This window comes from Echeneis naucrates, chromosome 1, assembly GCF_900963305.1.
Source record: "Echeneis naucrates chromosome 1, fEcheNa1.1, whole genome shotgun sequence".
Classification (NCBI taxonomy): Eukaryota; Metazoa; Chordata; class Actinopteri; order Carangiformes; family Echeneidae; genus Echeneis; species Echeneis naucrates.
The window spans coordinates 5,906,823-5,924,486 of record NC_042511.1 but is presented as its reverse complement, the minus strand read 5'-3'; the positions used below and the strand labels follow the sequence as shown (position 1 = coordinate 5,924,486).

The following is a 17,664-nucleotide window of genomic DNA, read 5'->3' as shown; positions in this document are numbered from 1 at the left end:
AGGAGTTCTAAAGTTGAATGACACCATTCTAGACCAATAGTAACACAGTATGAGACTGTTCGGGGTGGGCGGGACTTCCTTGCGGCTTTAGCTTTGCGGCCTCTGCTGAAGGGCACCTGTCTTGTTCCGTTTGCACAGGGGTCGTGTGAGAAAGGTAAGATACAACACACCCTATGAGCTAATGAACACGTCCACCTTGGCTTGAAAAATGTTTAGTAGCTGATGTTTATTTTTTTTAAATGCACCTCTGACGATTCGTCACTTAATAAAAATCGTATAAGTCAAGTTAGCCGACAGGCTAAAGTAGCAGGCTACGCTAACTTTGACTTGGTCTGCTAGCTAACGAACTTCGCAGTTAAACCACCCAATGGCAGTCAGTCTGCATGAAATCCACGTCAAACATACAGGCGACGAGTTTTATAAATCTAAGCAGGCAAAATTAAATGCTGTTGTGAGGTATTGCTCAGCTTTTTGTAAGATTTCGTCTAAGTAGCAAGAGATAACGACCACCGGTTATACCACAGAAGGTATAAACCAAGTTTGTATAATCAAGCTGCAAACTGCAGTTGTGACTTTACAGCATCAAAAACATTTTTGTTTAAATATATGTATATAAGTGTCCACTACGTTACTGTAACGTGGGCTTTTATACAGCCCTTACTATTGGAACAGTCGACATTATCACGCAAAAATAATGTTGACAAATGCCGGCTGACACCCGCAGCAGATAGTATTGGAGATCAGTTACCTACAATGTCCATCACACACCCTATCACAGTCTATCAATTGTCAGAAAATGTAATCCAGTGGTTGCTGCAACCCCAAGGTTATTCCGTCCAGGCCCAAGCAAGTAAATGGAGATTCAGACAGATTAAAATAGTGATAAAAGCTTTTGAATGACTTGAATTAAATTCAGCAACACCATCAACATCAGGAATCATTCCGTCTAATTTTCTGAAAGATTGATGTTTGAGATTGTTACACACGTGTTTCAATGTCCGAAATGCATTTTTTTTTCCTCATTTACTACAACATGAACTACTCATCCAGCAATTATTCTCTTCATTTTAGGACCATCAACTTATCCATCATGGGAGGACATGATGCTGGAGCCCAGCACCAGTTCACTGGCTTCGCCAAATACTTCAATGCATACACAATTGTAGGAAGAAGGAATGTGAGTTGAGCTGCTCTCTTACAATCAACGTTTCACAACTGATGGTTACATTTTCATATAGCCTAATCTCTAACTGATATTTTACAGCTGACTTTGTCATCACTTTTTGTTTCTTCAGTGTGTATTGGCCACATATGCCAGCCTATTAGCCATTGGCCTTTTCTTCAAATTGAAGCCCAAGAAAAAAGCTGCTGTCACAGAAAAGTGATAATGTAAGTACCTTTAGAGCTTACCATCCTATTAATTTCCAAATACCCTTTACCTTTAGTAAAAGTATTGATCTACTCAATTCATTCAAGGTCCTCATCTCCCTACAGGTCTCCCTTTGACCATCAATTCTAGCAGCTGGGAGTGGAGAGAGAAGCTGTATATGCTTGTAATAAAATATTACTGTTCGATTTCCCTTTGTTAACAATAAAGAACATTTAAACATACCAAACATAAAAACACTTTGTTTTATTTACAGTGCACACCAATATAAAAGACTATGATACAGAAAGGTCAGCAATGTTTAGCTGTACTCATGGCAGTGATTTTAAGAAACAGCCCTCAATCAACAATGGCACTTTTCTCTGGCAAAGGAATATCTGCAATATATATGAGCTTGATTTGGACCCTAGATCTTTGAGACTGGGGCCAGGACTGAAGTGGGCTAACCTAATTTTAATCCTGATTCACAGCTAGATTTTTACCAGAGGGAACTGAAAGTACAATTTTGGGTTGTTTTTTTTTCCCCACCTCTCCACAGACCTCACTTTAAGGACCTCAGGAGTCAAGCCTTTGCATCATTTCAAGCTTCCACTGATTATTTTCTCATAACTCAGTAATGTCTCATGGATTATAGGCCCCTGCAGCCAGCAGCAGGTTTCTCCGGGTGAAGTGAAGGTGTATCACAGGTGTGGATTTAGTCATGTAAGTGCCCAGCAGTAGCTCCTGGGAGTTATCTTGTAGATGAATGTGTCCTGTGGCTGCTGTGAAGTCATCAGTTTCTAAATCATCAAACGCCTTTGTAGCATCCCACAGACGAACTGTGTTGTCCATGGAGCCTAAAGGAAGGAGCGTACTGTAAATGTTGGTTCGCAGTAGAAACAAGGTCACTGTAAAAACTCAAAAGGAAAGGAAATACACCACAGAGCTCTCCGACTTCATTTAACCATTAAATATGGTCGATTTAAAAAGTATTGGGAAGTTGAAGAACACCCACCAGATGCAAGGATTTCACCATCCCTGCTGAACCTGAGAGAATAGATGGTATCTGTGTGACCTTTGAGCTCGCCAACCATTAGTCCATGACCGATGTCCCACAGGAGAACTCGGCCATCGGTGGCTCCAGAAGCCAAGAACTTCCCATTTGGAGAAAAAGCCAGTGCATGGATAGGACCCTGGGACATGGAATTGAAAGACTGACTCAGCAGCTGTCTCTACACTAAACTCTCCCTTTTATGCTGCAGCATACAGGTATAAATATTCAGCAACTTTCATCAGGAGATGTAAATGTGAAATTCACACAGCATCCATCACCAACTAAGAAGGAATTGCTCAATCAAACAAACACTGATTCATGCGTGTCTCATTGCCTCAACTCTTGATTTAGGGTACAGTGCTGTTGGAATAGTATGACAGCTCAGATTTTGTCCCTTGCTCAATACTGAAACCATACATCAGCTACCACTGTGGGACAGGCCAATATACTAATGACAGTATTGACTAGTAAAATCTTAAACCCCTAAACTAGACAGTAATGCATTAGACGTTTAGTTATGCCATGTTTAGAAATATACCACAACAGACCTGGCTGTCATGATCTTAAACCACAAGTTCTTCTTAATGGTTTTTGTTAAACTGCTCTGGGGACTCATCTGACCTTATGACCAGTGAAAATGCGGACACAGTTTCCATTCAGGACGTCCCAGAGGCGGATAGTGCGGTCAGACGACCCCGTGGCCACATAGTTGGAGTTGGGGTGGAAGCGGGTGCAAGTGACATCAGCGAGATGACCGGAAAACATCCGTAGAGGCTGATAGTGATCTGTTGCCCACAGACTGTTTGAGAGACAGACCAATGAAAGATTTTTGTAAAAAGCACTTCGGTGTGACTGGTGTATTCTTCACCAACCTGCAGTTTCTTACCGGGCAACTCTGTCATGTCCCCCAGAAACAAAGTAGTAGCCATGAGGAGAAAACTGGGTGTCCCACACAGGGTAGTTATGGCCTTTGTACCCAACTAAACACGTAAATGTTTGGAGACTCCAGAGTCTGACTGTACCATCTTCAGAGCTTGACAGCAGGTAGTTTCTGTAAGACAGAGCAGGAAGTGTTCATATTGTTTTCAACTCTTTAATCAAAAGTTTTATGTAGATAACCTAGTTAAGGTTATCTGTAGTTTCATTATTGAAGGTGTGACTGTTTTAACACCACATGCATCACAGGTGCTTCACCTGTCTGGGCTGAAGCTGATGCCATACACCGGGCCACTGTGTCCACAGAGGATCTTTGATTCACTGGCCGTCTTCTCATCCATGATCCTCTCCAGCACGTCATCTGACTCTTTGTCAATTAGATTCAAGTCTTAAAGAAAATGGGAAAGCGGAATAAAAACAGTCAGTTTTGGATCTTCATTATTTTATAACCAAAAGCAGGAATGATACCTTTATGCAGTGTCATACCTGCTGCAGATTTGACCTTCCGGAGTTTTTTCGGTGTGACGCTCCAAACCCGTACTGTTGAGTCAGCAAAGCCTCCAGCAATGAGGCTGGAGTCATCTGTGAAGTCCACTGCAGTCAAACCCTGCAAAGGAAAAGGTGATCATACTTAGAAATGATTTATGCAGTGCTTAGAATTAGAAGTTACCTGTTCAGTGGTCATGATGTTTTACCTGGTACGCATTTAGAAAAGAGTAGAAGCAGATGGAGGGAAGGTTATCTGGTCCCAGGCGGATTCTCTTGGTGGCTTCCTTCATGTACATGATCTTGTCCAGCTTGTCGGAATCTTTAAGTTCTGGCAAAGGTATCCTAAGAGATAAAGTGGCAAGAAAGAACAGAACAATCATTTTTGCAGTCTTCTCTCATTCCTCTCATTTCAGAGCTTTGTTTACTGTATGTTGGGCCTCGACTGACAAATCAAACTTTAAAATGCTGTTTAGTGACAGCATTGCTTATACACAATGCATGTATCATTTGAAAAAAGGGAAAAACATAAGAGAAATGTAACATCATATACTACAATAATGTATTGCACAATATCACCAAAATTATCAGTCACTGACTTGAGAATATATGAGCTGCTTATTTAGTTTCTTTCTATCTATTATTGCCACATGTTGAATCTTGCATTTTGGGCAAGTGCAACAAACTGATGATGGGGTTGATGTCTGAGGTCCATGTATGGCCAGACTATATTGGTTAACATTTACTAATTAACCTACGTGCAGGTGTCTGGGTGAATAATTTCTTTCAAATTTAAAGTTTTCATAAACTTTGAATTTTTAAAGTGAAATGTGAAATAGTGGTGCATGGCTGTAAGCCATAAAAGTCTTCACAAAGAACGTGCTCTACGCTTTTACAACATAAATGAGAAATCCCAGTGCTTCAGCCAAGATTCACTTGATTATGAATTTATTTTTTATATTGCTAAATTGGTTGATGAAACAATATCAGTGAGTTGTAGAAAAAACATTAGTGTGACAAACAAATGTCTACCGATTCTGAGAAGGCGCATTAGGATCCTGTTTCTTGCTCTTGGAGCCCAAGCTGTCCTTTTTAGGTTTTTTCTTCTTCGGTTTACCCTCCTCATTTTCTGCCTCCTCATCCTCATCATCGAGAGGCAGCTCAATTTCCGGCTCCTTCAGCAATCCGTAGTAAACCTACAGCAGGTTGAAAGACATTGAAACAATAAAATGCCATAAATGCTCCAACACTGTAATAAGCTTCTTAGAAAGATGGTTTAGAAAGACAAAGAAAACAGGAATCATAAATCCAACCTTAGCTTTATTGGCTTCTCTCTTGGCCTCTCCAGCCAAGCTGCCGGACATGGCATCTATCTGGCTCTTGCTGCGTGGCATGCCATCAAAGATGTCAATATAGAGGTGCTCTTGGATGATGTTCCAGATCTGGTTGTTCTGACGCTCCTGTAGATGTCTCTTCAACAACTGGTAAGAGTCACGTGAGATGCGCAGGACAAACTTGCTGGTGCGAAAGTCGAGGAGGGTCTCATTACCTCTCATATGTTCTTTCTTTGTCAGGCTGGACAAGACACGCAAGTCGTCTTCATAGTAGCACTCCTGGTCCCCACTAAACCTGGGATGGAGGAACAGAAGAAACGGGAGGATTTTAGAAAGACTGTTGCCGAGATGGAAGCAAAGTAAGCCATGTTTTCATTTTGGAAAAAGAGAACTCACTTCTCAAAGAAAGCCTTGGCTTCACTTTCGTGATTGTTGTACACCAACTCCAGATACATGTGGACAAACAGCGGGTAGAAGACCTGGGACAGTTCTGCTCTGTGACAGTCCAAAACGGATTCGATGAACCTCTTCAGGCCGCTGTAGTACACCTCATACAGAGCTGGGTCTCCCTGCTGGCTGTAGGCTGACAGCACCACATTCACATCTGGCTGATCCTCCCCAGCTGCTACTGAAACAGGCAACCAAGTGAGACAAGCAGTTACACCTTCAATCTGAAGTTCGTCAAAAATAATCAGATTTACCATATCACCTGTTAATTAAGCTACCCAGTAAACACAATGTGGCCTTTTCACACAACGTGAGGTTCCCTCATGAAGACCATGCATGTTGAAAAGCTTAGTAAAGACCTGGGAATTAGGAGCGTTTTGTCCAACTGCCACGACAGATATGACATGGTGTTAAATGAAAAACAAAACGACCGAAGAAATAGTCCAAGAGGCGGAAGCATACATGTAAACTTGGTGAAGCAGTGTGTTAACTTGGCTGTCGGACAGGACGCGCTGTGATGTGAGAGTTTGTCTGTGAGCCACTGAACTACAGCGTCTCTGTTTTCATGAGTGCCCGTTAGCAGTGGAAGGACACACTTGTGTTGGTGTTAACAGGAAGCGGTTGTGTGCTCAGTGCAACGGGGCTTCAGCAGCCGCTGACTGGATCGGACCTTTTGTTGGCGCCTGAGCTCCGGCGGTGGATGAGGCGGTCACCCGGCTGAGAAGAGAGCTCGCATCCCCGCCTTCCAGGTCCACGCCGCCCGATGCACCTCCCGAGCCCGCCCCGGAGGACTCAGCCCCCTTCGGCTCCAGGGAGTCCTCCGGTAATCCCGCTTCGCGGCGCAAAATTTCGACGGACTCGGTCAGTTTGTTCTTTCTGAGGAATTGCAGGACCGCCAGCAGCGTCTGCTGCTCCTCCGAGGCTCCCGCCGCGCTTTTGTTGCTCCCGGCCGAAGCGCTGGAGCCGGGAGACGGAGAGAGGAGCCTGCCGTCGTTTGCATTGTTATTTCCCCAGGAATCGTTCGATGCTTCTGTCTTTATGTCTTTATCTTCATCGGCGTCGACCAGACCACCCTGTACGGCCGCCATTTTAAAAATGAAACACGCATGTGCGAAGGGGAAAAAAAGGAAAACACGAACGATGCAAGATCCGGTCACCTGATTGGTGCTTACTCACGTAGCGTCATCCGGGACTGCGCGAAAGCCCCGCCCCCTCAATCAAGCGTGTTGCTGCATTTACACCATTTCATTTCTATCCATCATTTATTATGACCAATAGATTACATTTTGCTCCAAAGCGTGAAATATAAATCACGATTATGTTCTCTATTAAACCTCAAAGTGTTTTGTCTCATGGAGAACAAAGACAATGAAACAATATTTTATAGAACCGTAAAAAGTGTCTTATATGCTTTGTGTTGATTGACCAACAGTCGCAAACCCAAAGAAACTGTGTGTATTGTCCACTATGACCAAGAAAAGAGCTAATACTTCAGATTTGAAAAAGCGTAAATAGCACGAGTTTGACATTTTTGCCTGGAAAAATAATTTTTGCCAATGAAACGTGGTCATAAAATGTTGCCATAGTGGTTGTGGATCAACCAACCAAGTTAATCAGTAAGCTTTAACTGTTATCTCAAAGAAATAAGAGGACTTCCACTTCTTCAAATCCTTCTGTGTATATTAAACTTAATTACCTCTGCTGTCATTCAAAATGAGGCATGTACCATTTTGTACCAGGCGGTGGCACTTTGCTCCCACACAATCCTACCCCGTCTTGAGTGTCCTAACAATAAACTGTATGGACAATAGGTTTTGTTACAAACTATTGTCAATATTAATGAATCCTCTGATAATTTTCTCAATTAATTGTTTGCTGTGAAAAATAGCCACAGGGAATAACCAATCCTGTTTCCAGAGGCAGCAGGGACAGCTGCGGTTGTCGTTTGTCCAAACTCAAAGATGTTCGGTGAGGAAAAAGATTCAGCTAATTAAATAAGCATTCATAAAAATCAACAGAGTACTGCCTCATCTGCATACTGCTGACAAAGATTTTTAGATATTCGGGATCTTAAACGCATTGACAGCGAAATATGTGGCACTTTAGGGGGACAAAACTAAGTACTTCACTGGAGCTGAAACCATGATGGTAAGCTGAGTTCACAATAGAGACAAACATTTGCTAGAGATAAAGTTATCTCAATAATGCTATTCATGACGCACACACACACACACACACACCATTATTTTGGTATGCTAATACTTCACATCAGATATGTGTGATACAATAAGGTAAGGAGCATATGGATTTTAATCAGCATTGTGGTTGTAGTAATTAAATGATGCATTGATTAAATGTCATACATTTTTTATGCAACTCATAGCAGGGTGGATAAAAATATAAGTGACAGAAACGACTTACTACAATCAGCATTTCCCACTTTACATTCTGCTGAGGCTGGATTTCTGCCTATACACAAGACCTGCCCTTCTTCCCCCTCTGAGCACCCTGAACTCTGTCAGAGACACTCACATACCACTGAGTCTGCATCTTTCAGGTCAGAACAACATCTGTTTTTATTTATAGGACACTGTCAGTAGAAGATAAGATCTTAATAGTAATTTATAGCAAGAAGCCATGTTTACTGTGCTGTCATTTGTCATGAATATCCCATACACAGTATCTTGGTCCCTCACTGCACTATCGCACCAGATTGCTATGTCAGTTCAATAATATTAACAATGAATTTAGACAATTCAGAACTCAACATCTGCCTTTTTTTTTTCCACAAAATGTATACATCCACTTGTAGAAGTTTATCTTCTCTCCTGACCTAGTCAACCCTTCTGAACATCTGTAGGATGGCATCTGATTTAACATAGAGACTAAGGACAACAGCAAGGGGTGGGAAGAAAGACAGGTTCACAGCAAAAGCAGCAGGGCGTTGTATAACATTGCGGCTGTGATGCTCCGTGTGGAGGAGAGATGGGGGTGGGGTTGGCTGGTGGATGTGTGGAAGTGGATAGAGGAGACAAACATGTTAACACCAGCAGCTCAGGGCGTGGTCATCTGCGCAGGTTCATTGTATAGCTGCTAATTAGGCTGCCTTTCATCTGTTCCCCACTGAGTGACAGTGCCAATGTGGTGTGGAGAATACTACAGCCAAGAAAATACACCACGTGTGGTCGATTTATCTCTTGTTGTGTTCCCCTTCTCTTTGACATAATATGCAGGTGATCAGTTATAAGATCTTTAAGGGTTCCCTTCAAATAGCACTTCATAGCCACCTGCTGTGCAGCCCCAAATGACTGCAATGTCCAGCAGCTGCTCCACCATGGCAGCATCTGGCTCTAGAATTTCTTATAATCCCTTCGCTTCAATATTGTGCTGTTGATTTTGAAATGAGATAAAAATTAGAGATAAAAAAAACTTTCTTCTACAGCTGTCTGGAACATTTCTTTCACTAATTTGACTGACCAATTGCACTTTCTACTCCACGTCTGATGGTCGTGGCTGCTATACCAGTAAGTAGAACTGAATTGAATAACCTAATATTATTATATTGCTCACGCAATAAAGTAGAAACACAGCAGCCAACCAGCTCAAAATAAATATCTCCTTTTCTTTTTTTGAAATCTTTACTTCTCCCCCTCTCTGCCCCACCCTAATTCACACACTGCTACACTGCCTCTCTATCTAGGTTGTGTCACTTGAGTCTTTTGTTAACTTTTCCTAGATGCTTGACGGGGATTCAAACTGACCACCTGTACTACATAATAAAACCTCAGCTGTAACCTTTTGTTCCTCAGGAATAAAGAAACGGGGACTGATGTGCATTCATTCGTACCCTATTTCCCCACTTCACTGATGACTTTGCTCAGTTCCTCGCTGCGCTGTGTGTCTTTCTCCATTTCTCTTGCGCTGTGTGTCAGGAGACAGCAGGGTGTGGCTTCACCAAACAGAAACAGCCTCATAGGAGCACACACATACAGACCTCATAGAAAAATAAACTATTTTATACCTGAATGCCTGAAATTCAAGTCCAGTGGAATAGTGTACAACAAAAGCAATTTTTGTACTGTACAATGTACATGCTTATGCCTTGCTTGCTTCAGTTTTCTGTTCTTTTAATAAGAGCTAACATTTATATGACACTAGCCGGTGGAGTGCTGATACCACTGATACGCATTACTGGTTTAAATTAAAAGGCTAGTGCACTGTTTAGATGGCTGATGCATATCAGGCAAAGATGTAATGTTATGGATTTTTTTCTCTTCAAGCTGTTATGCTTATGTGCCAGTAAAAATGTCCTCTGATGAGCCTGCTGGGGAGGTTTATGGCAAATGTTTTAATTGGCATGAGTGGCACCACCCCAAATCTGTTCCTTGGCACTGTGAAGCACTCATCCAGATGAACGTTTCTGAGAGGCTGCACTCATATAAAGCTGATGTTCCTCGTACCTTTGAATTAAAAACCTGACAATGGAGTAGAATATTTAAGGCTAAGGCTGTTATGAAAAGGAGATTCACTTTGCATCAAAATGTGCGCATTCATGTTTGTGTGTGAGGCAGCAGAGAGTCATGTAGTCCTAGGGGTGCAGACTGGGGCGTGGCATTTCGCCCACAATGTTGCCCACAATGTTTTTCATGCTTGCATGTCTAAGGACGCTGCAGGAGGAGGGTTTCTTCTATTTCACGACCAAATATCCCGAAAAATAATTACATAAATAAAAGGACATTATTAGTGATGCACTATGTCAAAAATACCTTCTTTGGCTTGCTATGTCAGTTTGTCATGATGTTGCTACTGTTTGCTATCCATACAGGGACAGTTGGCCACAGAGGGACTGTGAAGAAGGTGATCTGGTATACTGACCTTCACGTGTACAGAGACAGATTTTTTTTCTCTTGGAAAACACTGCATGTCTGTTTTTGAGCTGCAAACGCTGTAAATATCCCGCTGAGATGCACAAGTAAATAATTAATGAAGTATGACTCTCAGAGAAGGTAGAAAATGCCCTAAGAGGAGGAAAAGCGAGAAGGAGAGTGAGCAGTAGGACACGGAAAAGAGGAAGAGGGAAAGCAGCACAAGCTGGGGGGGTTGGTTGGACGGGGATTTGGTGGGGGGTGTGCACAGGGAGCAGCAACAAGACAGAAAGGGTGGTACCTTGTACCCTGTCTGGCTGGCTGTGAGAGAAGCAAAATGAAAAGCTTAAACGAGCTCGTGAAAGCGAGAGGTGACATGAGTTGTGGAGAGGCAGGTGCAAAGGAAGGCGTGAAACAGCAAATGAAGAGAGCAAACAGTGAAGCAGATTTCTTACAGTGATGTAAGCAGTGAGAGTGGTCGATGATGATTTTTCTCACAGTAGCTATTAGCAACAGAGCAGAGTTACATCTTCATCAGGTCAAATCACTGAGGTGAGGCAATAAAAAAGCTGCAGTCGTTCGGAGGATGTCATGAAAGGCTAACTACTGTAGCTCTTTCTCCAGTAGACTCTTAAATGCCTTCACCTTTGAGGTTTAGCGTTCCATTAAACTAATGCCAAAAGCAACAATGCAAAGTTTTAGGGTATATTAACATGGGAAGATTGATACAGTGATGTCACCATTTGCCCTAAAATCCACCTTTGTGTTGCCGTAACTAACTTACGTTATTTCTACCTAATTCCTGTCTTGTCATTCCCATTCCTACAAAAGCTACTATTATTTCCCTCAGCCAATTTGAGGCAGTGCCAGAGCATGTTCCTTGGTGTGTGTGTGTGTGTGTGTGTGTGTGTGTGTGTGTGTGCGTGTGTGTGTGCATGAATGAGTCTCAGAGCCTTTTTGCCATCCAAGTGGAATGATGGGTGTGAAATGTGGGGAGCCTGCATTATTCAGTACTGACCTAACTGGAGAGCTGGATCCTGCACGCAGTTGTCAGTTCTGCTGGCCTTCTGCTGGTGGCAGCTGCACAAAGGCAAGTTTGTTCAAACCCTCACAATAGTTGGATAAAATCCAGGGTGAAAAAATTAAATGTACTTTTCAGCTTATTATGGTGCTCTTAAGCAAAGTATTTGAAGATACTGAGAGTGTGTGTGAATGAAAAGTAACATGGCAGTCTATAGATTCACTTCAGCTCAAAATCTACCAAGCAAACAGTGAAAGTCCAGCTGGCCAAAGAGGAATTTGGGGAGGCTTTAAGGAAAAGATAGGACCAACACTGTCCAGTCTTTCAAGCCATGGAGGAACCTTGTAACATAACCTTTGTCGAACCGTTAGGGTTAGGGCCATTGTTGAAGAGTCAAATATAGTCTCAAATATCAAACTGTACAATTTTAAATACCTTATCTATCAACACATAACAAGGGTTTTCTATATTTTTCATGTGTAACCTTTAATGTTTGTTTGAAGGCTCCGCTACAGAACCAATCAGCACAAGGTTGTGGTGGTTTTCACTAAAACCACTATATATAAATATATTGATTGTAACTTAATCTGCAGGATGCAAACAAAGTATTTTTTTGTGTACTGGGATGTGTGTGCATGTGTGTGAGCCCTGGAGATTGTGTGATGCAAGAGTTAAGTGTACTCTACATATCTAGACTGTATGAACATACGTAGATGTGTTGTCTGTCACACGGTAGGAACCCTCTGATTATCTGGAAATACACTATATTGCCAAAAAGCATTAGCTCACCTGCCCTGACTCGCATATGAACTTACATACCATACATCGTATGGTAAATGGTATGGTATGGTGGCGTACCGAGAGATTTTGGACAATGTCATGCTCCCAACTTTGTGGGAACAGTTTGGTGATGGCCCCTTCCTGTTCCAACATGACTGTGCACCAGTGCACAAAGCAAGGTCCATAAAGACATAGATGAGAGAGTTTGGTGTGGATGAACTTGACTGGCCTGTGCAGAGTCCCGACCTCAACCCGATAGAACACCTTTTGGATGAATTAGAGTGGAGACGGAGAGCCAGGCCTTCTCGTTCAACATCAGTGTGCGACCTCACAAATGCGCTTATAGAAGAATGGTCAAAAGTTCCTATGAACACACTCCTGAAGCTTGTGGAAAGCCTTCCCAGAAGAGTTGAAGCTGTTATAGCTGTAAAGGGTGGACAGACAGTCATATTGAACCCTGTGGATTAAGAATGGGATGTCACTTAAGTTCATATGCAAGTCAAGGCAGGTGAGGCAACACAGTGTATGTCCATGTGTTACCTTAGCATGTGTGCCTGATCGTAATAATGCTATTTTAGGGTTAAAGTTATTTCATTTGAAGAAGTTGTTTATACGTTCAGTGCTGCCTCTCCTTCCCCTCTCTCTCTGCTCACTGTTTCTGTCTGTTCCCTCCCACGCACTCTGTCAGCGAAGGAACAACTAGGCACTTAAGCAGCCTTTCCCACTGCAGGTCCCTCGCAACAAAATGTTGTGTAGGACATTTTCTTTATCACTATAAATAATGCAGACCCCATCTAAAACTAATAAGGTAGCACAGCACTGACAGGGCTGAGGAAACAACCTCAAACCTGGAAGCACGCAACCGCGATTGGAGTATTTCAGATGTCATGCCCTTACTGTTGCTGTCATAATAATTCATTGTTGTTTGTTTTTGGACCCCATGTTGTTATTACACAGTAAAGCTTTATTTAAGAGACAACTCACCAATTGATTGGCCTTTGTCCCCTGCAATCCAAACCTCTTTAGGTAGCTCGTTTACCAAATTAGCCCTCACTGCGGTCCACTGAGCATGTCTAAAGATTATCACACACACTAACACTCTGACTGGCAGCTGCTGTGAGGGTCAGATAAAGGAGGCGACTTCCAATTTTCTTAAAGGTCATAAGGCAGACATTAAAAATCCATCTTGAAGACAATCCTGAATCATTCATTGGTAACCATTGGCAACATTCATAGATGCAAATATTTGATATAATCATATGATTTATGTGGCATCTGCAGCCATCTACATGTGTATGTAATTTTCTGCAGTTTTACTGTAAAAATACAGCAACGCTCAGTCACTTTCTTTTCCAATCAAATCAATTCATAATCAAAAAAAGACTTGATGTGAGAGAAGTGGTTGTGTTGCAAGCAGGAGAAATACAGTGTCCCTTCATGAGTTAGAATAAATTATAACGAATATCACAGCTTTCTCACCTAGTGGGTGTCACATTGGCTGGAAATCTTCACCTAGGACACTCAGGACAATAGACTGGCTGACAAATATCGCCCTCTCACACACATCTAAAGACCAGAGAAGGATCGATGGGACCTTAACTAAATCCTAATCAGTTCCAAAAGCCCCACTGTTCAGAAGCACCTCGTCTTTGTGTGTGTCTGAGACCCAAAATGGAGGAGGGCGGGGGAGTGGACCAGGCTTTCCTTTGTTTCCATCATTTGATGTCACCCAGGGGGAGGGTGGACAGGATGATGGGAATGTCCTTGGGGATGACCGACCTGTGCAAAAAGAACAACAGACGGACATGTGGCAACGCACACACAAGGGCACACGCACAAACACACAGAAATGCACAGATTTTTCACATGAATATGCAGATACTTCATACGTGTAGAAAATGAAACAATGTCCAATGGAGTGCAGGGAGACAGTTCAGATTTAGCCAGCAAATTGTTCAGTGTAATTAACATGACATTTCCATCTGCCTGAGTTATTATGGGGTTTCATCACCCTCACAGAGACTTTAATTACAGTATTTGATGAAAAAAGATGAGCTGCGTGCACACCAGTTTAAAAGTCAATTAGATAATAGTCTCATCTCTGCATATTCTCCATCTGTGTAGGATGCATTGAGACTTGTGTGCTTATTTGTCTGCTTCACTCTGCGATGACACACACAGTGAAAAGGAGATCCCGCTGGAGGTGGTGCTAAAAAATGCAGAGCAACAACCAACAATGCCAGAAATGACCGCAACAGAGAAAAGAGAAAGGAGGAGGTTGTGTGGACGACAATTTAACAGGCTGGAGCAAGAAGCACGGGCAGATCACACTAGGCGTGGTCTGCATTGCCACATTGGATGGTTACATTTCAGCCTATGCCACAGGGTGCGCACAGACCATGGCCACTTCTCCGATGCCATAAATACACCATTTGGCTCACAAATGCTCACAGAGCTTAAAAAAGACACGTAAACACTAACCAACAGACTAACCTCTGGACAGGGCTACAGGGATTCACACACAGGCAAGTGATATATAACTCTGGTCAAAGGCCGGCTGTACAAGCCTTTTAAGAGCTTTTTAATTAATAGCTGATTCTTCTCAATCGATCCACTCTCTAATTATGGCACCTTAGCTTGCTATTGAGCAGCTTCCTTTGTTATAGTCATATTACCACACAATCATATTCACAAATGCCTCCGTATCTCTGGATATCTCTGGATGGCTGGATGTTGCCGTATCGTCGTCACTCTGAGAGGCCGTTTCAATAGTCTGCCATTCAGAAACGTTGCCTGAGTGAGTCTTAGGGCTGAAATCCCACAGGCTCAGAATGTTGACATGTTTAATCACGTCTTCGCCAAGATAATGAAATGCTTTTGGCATTTTCTATCCGATCAATAGCTGTTTATGTGTGTATGGTTACACAGTATATCAGCCTCTGGGCGGGCTGCCAGCAGATGGGGAATGGCTTCACTTACCAGTGAGGGAGATGGAAAAGGTTGTGAGGAAGGAAAAAGACACCCACATGCATTGTGTGGTCCTGTAGACGGGCCATGTTGGGATTGTGTGTGCACGGTGTGGTGATGCGCAGTGCAGGAGGAGCCACAAGATGCACGAAGGAATTTAAAAGCCGTCTCAGATGGGTCTGCAAACTGCAAGAGAAGAAGCCATCAATTGTCAGGCTTTATCTGCCCACTCCTGGTTTCTCATAAAGAAACTCATGGTTCTTGAATGATGTGTGTTCAAAGCCTCCAGCATACACAGTGCACATAGTTTGTCGAGCAATAGTGCGATGCCGTTCAATAACTGTCTTCGCATTTATAACGCCATTATCTTCGGACGCCCGTTTCCTCTCCATGGGATGAGGTAGGAAATCAAATGGCCATTCATTCATTGCTTGCTGCCCTAATATTTTGAATGTTTTGTAATTACTTTTAGGGGAGCACTCTCCGAACAGCCCGCCCCTTCCCTTTGACTTAATCCCACAAGTTTTAGGGCCGAAACAGACATTGCTACTGAAAGGGGCCCATGGGAGTAAGGTGATGATGGCTCTGCAGAATATTTTAGCACCACCCACCTACCCATGCGCCACACATCACTTACATTATCACTTCCAGTGGGTGGAAGCTGAAAGAGCATGCGCAGCAGGAAGGATGCAATAAAGTCTGTGTTCCAACGATTGGCAGGAGTTTTTTGATGCCTTTGAAAAGAGCGGGGCTAGCTTTTTCCCCTGTTTCAAGTCTTGATGCTAAGCTATGTTTAGTAGCCTTTGATAACGGTTGCGCTGCAGTACTCATCCAACAGATGACTATTATACGAAAACCCTAAATAAAACAACATGCAAGTCAGTGTTTTTATAAATCTGTGAGTGAATCATTCCATATAAAAAGGCGTTCTTTTCTTTAAACCCTCCCCCCCAAAGATCTAAAGTGATGGGCTGTTTTGTGTCATTTGCATTTCCCATGAGGAACACACAAGGATCCCCTCCTCTCTAAAGGTCCTTGGATGATATAAGGTTATTTTTCTCTTTTGAAACCATACCCACAGCACAGGACAGCATAGTGTGTACGTACCATGCGGTATAATTCCTAAAGCAATTTTCTATTTTTTTTATTCCTTTGCCAAGAGAAAACTTTCAAACATGACATTCAAGCCTTTCACAGCAGCAAGCATGCTTCACATTTTGACAGAATGCCGGGAGATGTTCCAATTTCAGATTGATGCAGAGTATGAACAAAAGAAATTATTGAAAAAATAAGCTGCTCTGTGCAAAATGTAAGTCTATAAAACGCTCCCAGCGATTGGAAATCACTTGTATATTGTATATTTTATGTCTCATTTGGTACACGTGCCGCTTTTGTTCCAGGATGGATGGGCGAAAGACAGAGGAGGCGGGGGGGCTATGGACGACCCCTCTGGTTTGAACCCCCCAGCCTCCCTGTACGCATCTGGATGTTTGAAGACTATACTGAGCAGAGCAAGAGCGATTTGTCAATATGTTGGCCTCTAGAGGCAAGAGTACTTTTTTTTTCCTCCAGCATGACAGGCTGCAGCGCTTTGTGTGGGCAAGGGAGTGTCCCTCTGTGTCCTTTTCTCGATATTACATCCTCTGCTGCACAAGAGTAAGGAACCTGGAGATGAATGGAAGGATGAATGTGAATCTCGTACCATCATCTCACTCCCAGTACGAAACTGGCCAAGGGGACACCTCTAAATTTGACACTATTTGTGATATGGAATTTATCCAGGCTTTGATAAGGAAACACTGGTTGTTCTACTTAAAAAAAAAAAAAAAAAAAAACACAGTACGTGTTGTAGATTATGGGTTACACCTGCAAACCAACAGTTTAATAAGAAACAGTCTGCAGGAAAACAATTATAACAACGAAGATACTCAAAATAAACTCAATGTAATGAGGGGTTTTCCAATAGTCGGCACTAATCCTCTCAGGTTCACATCAGCAGGGGGAAAGCCTGGATGACTTTTTAAAGCTGCTGTAATCAATGTTTTATATTAACATGGGTCAATTGACTGGAGGTGTAACCTGTAATAAATCATTGCCCAGGGAATAATCCTCCGCCCTTTTTTTGCTTCTCTCAGCTATGTTGAGAACCAGCTCGTTTGTAAATAAAGTCGACTACATAAGAGCGAAAAGGCCCATTTAGTGTGTTTTCTCTGTGGCCAAAAGTGCTGTTTTGCTGGGAGGAGCTGGTGATAATTGCTGCTTTAAAAGAGCTTTGCTTCGTTTCGTTTACAAGACAAGATGTTATAATGTCTTCTAACCAGCACGATAAAGCACGATACGTGACAAGGCGGGACCTGCTGCTTAGAGTGCTAAAGACAAGAAGTTCACAGCTGTTTTGCTTTTCACTA

The 17,664-nt window shown here is 42.6% G+C and overlaps 2 protein-coding genes across 2 annotated transcripts; one reads left to right on the top strand and one right to left on the bottom strand.

Annotated features, from left to right (window-relative positions):
- The first annotated feature begins 72 nt into the window (after positions 1–72).
- On the top strand, positions 73–1,611 carry atp5md (ATP synthase membrane subunit k). Its single transcript, XM_029501643.1, has 4 exons — positions 73–154; positions 1,072–1,177; positions 1,296–1,389; positions 1,495–1,611. Exons 2-3 carry the CDS (start codon positions 1,091–1,093, stop codon positions 1,383–1,385), a joined length of 177 nt encoding a protein of 58 aa, XP_029357503.1. The 5' UTR covers positions 73–154; positions 1,072–1,090; the 3' UTR covers positions 1,386–1,389; positions 1,495–1,611.
- Positions 1,612–1,850: 239 nt separating this feature from the next.
- Positions 1,851–6,711, bottom strand: taf5 (TAF5 RNA polymerase II, TATA box binding protein (TBP)-associated factor). The gene is made up of 11 exons (XM_029501629.1): positions 6,294–6,711; positions 5,573–5,804; positions 5,156–5,471; positions 4,875–5,038; positions 4,052–4,187; positions 3,843–3,963; positions 3,615–3,744; positions 3,307–3,471; positions 3,042–3,219; positions 2,382–2,559; positions 1,851–2,223 (listed from the first exon to the last, which is right to left on the bottom strand). Exons 1-11 carry the CDS (start codon positions 6,709–6,711, stop codon positions 2,009–2,011), a joined length of 2,253 nt encoding a protein of 750 aa, XP_029357489.1. The 3' UTR covers positions 1,851–2,008.
- Between the last annotated feature and the right edge of the window lie 10,953 nt (positions 6,712–17,664).